This window comes from Nanorana parkeri, unplaced genomic scaffold (genome assembly GCF_000935625.1).
Source record: "Nanorana parkeri isolate BGI_ZX_2015 unplaced genomic scaffold, ASM93562v1 scaffold657, whole genome shotgun sequence".
Lineage (NCBI taxonomy): Eukaryota > Metazoa > Chordata > Amphibia > Anura > Dicroglossidae > Nanorana > Nanorana parkeri.
The window spans coordinates 847,213-856,813 of record NW_017306925.1 but is presented as its reverse complement, the minus strand read 5'-3'; the positions used below and the strand labels follow the sequence as shown (position 1 = coordinate 856,813).

At 46.2% G+C, this 9,601-nt stretch overlaps 1 protein-coding gene across 1 annotated transcript in view; it reads left to right on the top strand.

Annotated features, from left to right (window-relative positions):
* Positions 1 to 1,475: 1,475 nt before the first annotated feature.
* Positions 1,476 to 9,601, top strand: part of LOC108792550 (solute carrier family 12 member 9-like) — a 165,820-nt gene continuing 157,694 nt past the window's right edge. Inside the window, exon 1 of the mRNA XM_018563348.1 lies at positions 1,476 to 1,660. Coding sequence (XP_018418850.1) covers positions 1,480 to 1,660 — 181 coding nt within the window. The 5' untranslated portion in view covers positions 1,476 to 1,479. The remainder of the gene's footprint in view (positions 1,661 to 9,601) is intronic.

Sequence of the window (9,601 nt, the reverse complement as noted above, 5' to 3'; positions counted from 1 at the left end):
AATCAGATGTAAACAGACATTTTAGATTACTCACAATCCAGTCCATTGAAACAGAACTCTGTTCCCTTTGTCTTTCCGGGCCTGGCCAGAGTCGGAGGTAACTGAGTGTTCGTGGACACCTGTGTGTCTAAACCCAGTGTTCTATCACAGATTGTGACTAGGTTGGAATGTGTGACCGGTCACACATTGCAACGTAATCACACCCACTTTTTCGGCGGTGAAATATGCGACCGGTAATTTCAACGCTTTCTCAGCTGTTTCAGGGCAGATCGGCATCGAAAATCGTATGTGCAGGAGAACTGATCTGCCCTGGAACAGCTGATCGGTCCTGAAATGTCACTTCTATCCGACTCTGTGACTGCAATCTCACATTCCACAAAGTCAGATAGAAGTGACATTTCAGGACCGATCAGCTGTTCCAAAGCAGATCGCTTCTCCTGCACATACAATCTGCGATGCCGATCTTCCCTGGAACAGCTGAGAAAGCGTTGGAATTCTTTACCTTTTGCCGGTCACATATTCCGCCTGCGAAAAACTGGGCGGGATTACGGTAAAATGTGTGACCACGTCACCGGTCACACATTCTAACGCAGTCACAAACTTTGATAGAACACCGGCTGTCCATAGACTAGAATTGGGCATCGTGTCAGCTTGAAAAACTGACAGTCAGACTTGATCCGTATGAAAGGGGCCTAACAAACTTCTCCGTCACGCAAGGAAAGTTTTAAAATTGCCTAAAAACGCTCAAGTGCAAGTTAGTTGATTGCCAAGTTACCAAAACCCTGATTATCTCCAGATCAGACAGCATTTAGGAAAATCATAAAATGGGGAATCGCAGCCATTCTCCTGATCCCTATTATATAATGCTGAACTATCATGTTGTCTCAGCTCGGCATTCTTTGTGGCCAGTATTTGTATACAATGATTCTGTGTATTTGTGTTATTGTTCTTTTCAATAATAACAAAGAAGAAAGAGATTGAAGAGTATTTCTAATGAATCCATAAGATTTAATGTGCTGTTCCAGAGTCCAGGAGGAGCCAGGTTATTCTTGCCCTCCCTCACCACATGGCAGGTTGCTGAGATTTGGAATTTCCAGTGTGTACTTTGTTTCTTCTTGTCAGATCGCTGCGATCACACACACAGGGAAATGCCTGAACTCTCAGCTGACAGGGCTGGGAAATCTGCACACAGCACAGAGAAGAAGAAGAAGGAGTGGTGATGGCTTCAAGGTGCCGCATTTCCTGGTAGATCAGCCGGCTGCCTGCTGTGACTCGGGTCTGCACTGACTTCCTTCCACAGACCAGACATTGGAGGTGTTCACACACAGGTCTCATTCCATGAGACCCCTTTACACGTGTGCTGGAGTCCGAGCCACGCCCACACGCTGCTCAGGGAGGGAAGGAGGGGTTCCCTGTGCTGGGTGACACTGACGTTGGGGTGTCTGAAAGTTTACTCAGAGGCGGAAGACGGAGCACGGCATGGATGAGCAGAGCCCCCTGATCATCTACCCGCTGAGCACAGAGGAACACCCCAATAATGGAGCCGCCACCCGCAAGGACAGTGCCCATCGATCAGGCACCAAAAAGCTGTCCACCTTCTTGGGGGTGGTGGTGCCCACCCTGCTTGCCATGTTCAGTGTGGTCCTCTTTCTCCGGATCGGTAAGTCATTTCCTTCTCATACAATGACTCCAGATGACACAAGAGAACCTGTCATGATGTCAGCTGTCATTGATTTGGGATAGATTTCATTGGAGGGGAATGTATCAGATAGAATCTAGAGCAGTTGCCCATAGTTACCAATCAGCTTCTATCTTCAGTTTCTCCTGTTAAGCATTGAAAATGAAAGAGAGAAGCTGATTAGTTACTACGGGCAACTGTTCCAGATTCTTTCTGCTCCAGTTTTGATAAACTCCTCTGATTGGAGGGAATTTATCATAACTGGAGCACACAGAATCTAGAGTAGTTGCCTATGGGAACCAATAAGCTTCTCTCTTTCATTTTCAATGCTTAACTGAATAGACTGAACTGAGAAGCTGATTGGTTGCCATAGACATATTCTGTCTGCTCCACTTTTGATAAATCCCATTCCTTGTTTGTCCACTTTGAATTCCTATAAGAATTATCCTGTACACTGTCACTTTTTATTGGACGTTGAAGGCTAGGTTTACCATGTTTTATGTTAAATCTATATTCAGGGTGTACCATGAAACATGATCACATGGTCACATCGCAGCCCCCTTCCCCCACTGCTGCCCCCAATCATTGATTGGAGAAACTGCAGGTCCCATCGGGACAGAGGGACTTGTAGTTCTCAATGGAATACATGTCTGGTGACCTCACTGCACTTTTTAGTCCATTTATTCTTCCTCCCGTCCCTGTTACTGAATGTCCAGACTGAGGTACAGACATGAACAGGAGGAGCCAGAGCATTTCAATGCTTTACCGCCCATTCCCACCAAAAACGCATAAAACACGCATGTGAAACGCACAGGAGTCCCTATGGTTTTAGCTCTTTGAGGTGGCTGGATTGGGGGTTCCTAGAACTAGTTGAGAGCATGTTATCATGGGGGGTAAGCATGTTAAGGGGGGCGGATTGGCTTACCTCTGTCCAGAGTCCTGCCTAGCTCACTGATGCCACTGGTTGCCATGATCTGGACGCTGGCTCCTAGCAACCTGGGATGCCCTGGCCGCAAAGGCCACAAGACCTTAAGGCTGGGTTCACACCTGGGCCACAGTGTTTTAGCGCGTTCCTACGCACATTTTTGCAAATTTTTACGCGTGGTTTATGTGCATAAATCAATTCACACGTTTTTGTGAGCAGATTCTAGCTCATTCAACAAATGCGTGTTTTCAAGTGCTCCCTATTGAGTCTATGGGGACAAAACAAGCTGTAATACGCCCATAAAAAGCTCTTGTACTTTTTCCAGCGACCGGCGTTTTGCTTATTGCGACAAAACGCTCAAATATGAGCCTGGCCATAGAAATGAATTAGATTTTTTGGGGGGCATTTTTGCGTGTGTTATTTAGGGCAGAAAAAGTGTTACAAAACGCTCAGTGTGAACCAGGCCTAAGAGATGCCCCCTGGGGCAACCGCCTCGTTGTAGGGACAGTGCTGAAAACGCACGTCCATTTACATACGTGTACAGGCATGTACGTGATCTACACCATTGAAAACCCACAATAGTTTGTATATATATGTTTGTAATGTGCTAACAAACACATGAAAGTGCATTGGGTGATAATGGGCCCTCACTGGCCGCATGCTAAATATAACATGCACATTTGTTTTCTTTTATGAAGAAGTGCGTTTCTTTTTTATTTTTGAAGGTGAACTTTGTCTTTAAAGTGTACCTGTCTGTGCGGGTTCTCATTTATCCCTCCATATTTATTGTATGCTTGATGGTGAAGACGTTTCATAGCTTATCCAACAATTTGTTACCAGTTATACAGTAAGGTGCACACGAAATGGGCTTTGAACAGTAAAACAGTAGAAAGGCATCATGGCACACTCACAAAACCAGCATGTAAAACAACATGTCTCACCACTAAGGATAATGACAGAGGTTTGGATACACGTCTTCAGCCGAGGATGTGTAAGCCGCACTGCCGCGCCAAGGCACCTCTTATAGTGCGGTCCTAACTCTAAACTATGAGAGTCTCCATCTTGGTGAAACATGTCAGAATTGAAGAAGTGGCTTGGATGAGCGATGAAACAGGAACAGAACAAGTCCAGTTGAATGTGACTAACTACTAACAGTTAAAGTGTTTCTGGAGACCACATTTTACCAGACAGGAAATGCACCAGGGAATCAGACAACAATAAAAAGCTGACAGAGATTCTAGACATCCCCTACCTAACATAAAAACCTTCCTACTTCTAGCTGTGTTGCTGTTAGAGAAATGTTCCCTCACTTCCTGTCCTGGGGACAGACAGGAAGTGAAGGAATCTCTTCAGCAGAGCCTTTAATGGCATTAAAAACTGTCAGGAGTTCCTTCCATGCTCCATCCAAAAATAAAAAATAACCCTTGCAGTGAGGCTACCCCTGCACTGCAAGGGTTAAGTGCTCGTTTTGGTCAACGGGTGAAAACAAAGAAGATATACTCGCCTGTTTCTGTGAAGGTTCTCATTCATCTAAGTCATGGTATATCTGTAAAAAATAAGTCAAGGCAACTGGACTTGCTGTATTTTTCTTGAAGATTTTTTCACTGGACATCCAACCAGCTTTCTCAATTCAAGTCATTTTTTACAGATATACTCACCTGATTCTCAGCCCTGCGGCAGTGACCGCTTACCTCTTACCCCCTCCTCTCTGGCTGTGGTATGTCCCTCAGCGTCCTCACATCTAATTGACCTGCATTAGACATGATGACGTCACGGATTCTTAGACCTCCAGACAGGGCCGGATTTACTCTCTCTGCTGCCCCATGGCCAGGTTCCTCAATGCGCCCCTGCACCCGCCAATAAGGACCCCCCATGGAGAATGGAACACCTGCAGGCTGTATACAAAACAAGTGGCGGCTTCCCTGCTGTACATTTAGCTCTGCTTGCCCAAAGCAGGGCTAAATGTAGAAAACAACTACCCGTCCGATGCCCGGAACTGCATGTCCCTGGCATCGGGAGATAGGAATTTCACACCCCTGCTGCCCCGAGGCCGGGCCTTGGTTGGCCTTGTGGGAAATCCGGCCCTGCCGCCAGAGCCCGGGGAGGAAAAGGCTGCAAGGACCGGTCTAGGAGCGGGGATCGGGTGGGTATATCTTCTTTATTTTCATCCCTAGACCAAAATGAGCAGTTGGCTGCTAATCCAACGCTGCAAATGGTCCTTCTCTGGCTGCTACCCTACCACCCCCTTGATGTCATTGCTGTTCTACCCATATCATGCATGCAATGATTTGGGCAGCCAAAAAAGAACCCCACCGGATGTAAACAAAGTAAGAGAGCAGACTGGGTGCAGGAGGATCACATGATGGCAGCTTTTGGTAAGTAAAATGGACATTTAGATAGTTGGCGATGTCACCATGTTTCATGTCACACCCTAAATAGGGCTGCAATATAAAACACAGTCTAAAAGGTAAAGTTAGCCTTTGAGGGCCCAGTCACATCATCTAGAATGCGTTCCAGTGCGTTCAGCCTCTGGAACGCAACTCGGCCGGCTCACTATGTTTTGGGGCATGAGGGGGCGTGGCAGTGCATTGAACTCAATGGCACTGCAGCCCCCGCCCCCTCCCCCCCCGCTTGCAGTGCGATTGCAGGCACCCGAACCCGTGGCACATTAGTGCCTGCGTTCCGGTCCAGTGCAATCTGCAAAAAATAGTGCATGCGGATTTATTAACATTAAAGAAGAACTCCCGGCAGAAATAATCTTAACCCTTGCAGTTGGGATTCCCCCACACTGGAAGGGTTAAATGCCTGTTTTTTGTTGGGTGTAAAATAAAAAAGTTATACTCGCCTGAATTGCGAACCCATCTGGCTGCTGGACAGCTCCCCGCAGCCTCTCTTCTTATGCTGCGGGGATGTCCCTCAGCATCCTCACAGCCAATACACTGGGTTATGATAACCCACAGGTTCTCACAGGAGGAGAGAGGCTGCAGGGACCGCTCTAACAGTCAGGTGGCTGCAAGGTTCAGGTAAATATAACTTTTCTATTTTACACCCAAGATGAAAACGAGCAGTTAACCCTTGCAGGATGCGGGTGCCCCCACTTCAAGAGTTAAGATTATTTCTGCCCTGAATTCTTCTTTCTGGAGTTCTGTGTTTTATATTACAGCCATATTTAGGGTATAACAGGAAACATGGTCACATTGCCAACTGTCTAAATGCCCATTTTACTTACCGAAAGCTGCCATCGTGTGATCTTCTACTCTCTTCCTTTGTTTTCCTTTGTGGAGAAATGGTGAATCAAACCAAGGCTGCCCACCACAGATTATTTTACGCCTTGGCTACAACCTCTAGGTGGTCGGTTGCCTCGATCTGTTCTGCTGCTTTTTCACTTAAAGTGACATTAAACCCTCAGATTTTTTTACATAAACTGTAATGTGTGCCTTACTGTAATCCATGGTTGTTTCCCTTCTCTTTGCTGCTCTTCCTTTTAAATCCTCATGTCTTGTCATGCTTGGGGAGAACTTCCCTTTGCAGCTGAGTGCCGCTTCCTGTAGTGCTGGCTCAGGTTGTGAACCTGCACACAGACACCATATATCCATTCCAGAGACAAGGCAGTCTGCTGCAAAACAGACGTTCTCCCCAAGCATGAGAACAGATACAGATTTAAAAGGAAGAGCAGCAAAGAGAAGGGCAACTACCATGGATTACAGTAAGGCACACATTACAGTATTGGTTTATGTTAAAAAATCTGAGGGTTTAATGTCACTTCAAAGTCTGGTTGCAAGTGGTTGACATTGTTTGAAGATTGCCATGGCCATCATATGACAAGCCAAATGCTGTCTATGGATGTGACCATTCCAGAAGTTTTCCTGGCTTGTTCGCTGTCCTATGAGTGTAAAAATCTGATTTTATCTGATCACATTTGCTTAGTTGCCGTGTAATCCATGCAAAGGAGTTTTCAGGTGCTATATGACTGCTAGGTTTGTAGCCTACATTTCCTCTCTTGGTCACTCACGACTACAGAAGTTGGCCACCACAATTGTTCCTGTTTTCTTTTTATTTGTTGAACCAATTTAGCTTCACTCGGCAAAACTGTTCATTAACCAAGGCAGGTTGACCTTTGATTGCAATTCTGTAGCATGATATGATATGAATTAGAGTTTTGTGGGCTTGTTTAATGAAAAGCTGTCCTTTATCAGTGGTTCTCAACCTGTGTAACCTCAGGACCCACATTTGTCCTTGGTCATTAGGGCATGACCGAAGTCGCACTGCAATAGAATGCAAGGCATTGCGGTACCACCCGTTCCGGTGCGGGCGGTCAAACTGTGAGTGGGAGGTGCATTTGGGGTACCATTCAAATGAATGGCAATGCAGCGCACCTCCCACACCAGAATGCACAGTAGGTGTGATTGTGTGATGCAGTGCATTAGTCGCATGGGACTTTGTGATTAACGCACTGTACTAGTGTGAACGGGCACTCAAAAACACTGATAGACACCCACAGACAAAATCGCACACACATTCTCACACACACACACACATACACACTCAAAAAAAAAATTATTTCTTTTTTCTTTTTTTAAAGATCCACCCAGTCTCCCTACCTTACGAGAACTAGAGTGGATCCTCAGGCTGGCGTCCAGTGGGGGCTGCTGTGCTGTTATGGAACTCTCTCCATATGTGCATTGCTTGTACAGATCCCTTGCATGCCCTGTAGAGATGCCGGAAGAACAGAATGTGACGTCACTCTGGTCCAGGCACCTCTACAGGACAAGTGAGGGAGCTGTAAGCAATGCACAAATAGATGGAGCTCCCTCACGGCCATAGCCCCATCCCACCCTACCCCACCCCACCCCACCTCAAGCTGACACTTAGCACTGGGCAGCATATTTTGAAGGCTGCTTGGTGCGAGAACTGACAGTGTTGCGTTAGGAAGAGGCTGAGGAGCCCCTTACCTGGAAAAGTGGAAGGCATATGGTGACCCACTGAACACGGGGTGGCGAACCACTTTTGGGTCACGATCCACCAGTTGAGAACCAAAATCCTATATGATCACAGTGTCGTTTAACAGGAAACTGTGGAATGTGCTTCTATATTATATAGGCCTCGTTCACACAGTTGCCCGGGGGGGGCAAAAATAGGCAGTTGAACCACATTTTTACCACCCCTCGATCGCCCACCTAAAACTTAACACGGCTGTGCGCTGCGGCGAGCATGATCACCTTGTGTTTGGCAGGCAGTCCTGCTTGCCAAACATTTTCTATACCTACCACTATAAGCTGTGCTCTTGTTTACCAAGAATATAATTGTCCCTTATTGTGCACTGACTGAATGAGGGCTTTGTACCAAGTTACCACAACTTGCAATACAGGTTGTAAGAAACGTGATAGATACAAATAATTGTGGAGTGTTGCTTTTGCACGCAGTTATGGACTCCTGTGACTGGGTCACATTGTCTTTTCATACTAATCTGTGCTCATTCCAGGGACTGTGCAGGCCCAATAATCGGATTGCGATGCCACCCTATTGATCAATTCATTTTTCATTTGTCATTGTGTTTGTCATTGTTCTTTTGGATTCAAGTTTTTTTTTTTTAACGGCAAACCTATGAGAATCTTTATCAGAAGATTTGTGTTTATTTATAAACAGTCTTTGTGTGAATGTTTCCAGGCCAGTTTAGACTACATTGGCAGTGTGTTTCAGGAAATCCCCATCATTACCATGCTGCTTAAAAGATATGTAAACTAGGCCACTAAATTCTCATTGAAGCTTGTATACATGTTAACCCCTTCATGACGGATGTACAAAAAAATAAAAAACCTTAACGCCTGAACCCATTTTATTAGCTTTAGCATGTGCTAATTGAAAGAGAACTATGGCCAAACCTTTTTTGGTTTTAGTTGACTTTTGAGTCACAAGAGGACATTTACTAATGTACTCCTGTTACCCAAAACTCAGCATATACTGGGCTATTGCCCGCTACATACTGACAGCGCAGAGCCACGCTGCAGGCTGCAAAGATCCTGACAATATTGTCAGGATCCACCCCGCTGCCTGATTGACAGCTGGCTCAGCCTCTCTAGAGCCAACTGGGCCTGCCCCTTCTCCTGTCTGTCCCTGCAGTCAGTGCTGGAGGAAAGGAGAGGGGGGAATCCCTGTGGGGAGCAGCAACTGGCAGTCAGCGCTCTCTTTTCATGGAGATGATCGTGAACTGAGCGATCAGCGGTTTGTGATCACTCCGTTCACAATCTATAGAGCGAACATGTGACAGCTGCAGTGTCAAAATGTAACTTACTAATTATAGGCATGTATCCATATAAGGTCATTGATGTCACTGGATCTTGCCCCTTTTGCTTATGTCAAGCTGGGGGTGGGGAGTTGCCTTTTCGGGTTCGGATGTAACCTTCCCAGGATGAAACGCTTGGGCACATTACATCACTTTTGACAAAGAAAATGAGAAAGTAGAAAGCAAGAAATTGTAAGTAAAGTAAAAATATGTTTCTCTAACTAATGAATGTAAGATGATTTCATATCAGCATGCAGAGCTAAACACTGATGTGATTTTTAGCCAAAGAGGGTAAAGGTCTGCTTTAAGAGTCTATTTTTGAATGGAGCTCCTTTTTCATTTTTTGGGGATAGCTACAGAAAAGATTTAAAGAGGACAGCTTTAAGAAAATTGCAGTGTTCGGGAGGGAGTGAGTTGTACCCACTTTTGCTTTCTTCTTAAAGGAGAACTATGGGATTAAGGCTTTTCCCCATAGTTCTTCTTAGGGTAACGGGAGGACACAAACTAGCGTCCTCCCGTCACCCTAGGCTCAGTATACCGCGAGCTGTAGCTCGCGGTATACTGAGACGCCGCAGCTGAAGCGGATCCCGACAATTGTGCCGGGATCCGCCCAGCTGCGTGACTGACAGCTGGCTCTGCCTATCTAGAGGCAGAGCCAGCTGTACCCGCCCCCTCCCCCGCCCCTCCCCCCGTCCGGGCGGCCGGACTGGGAGGG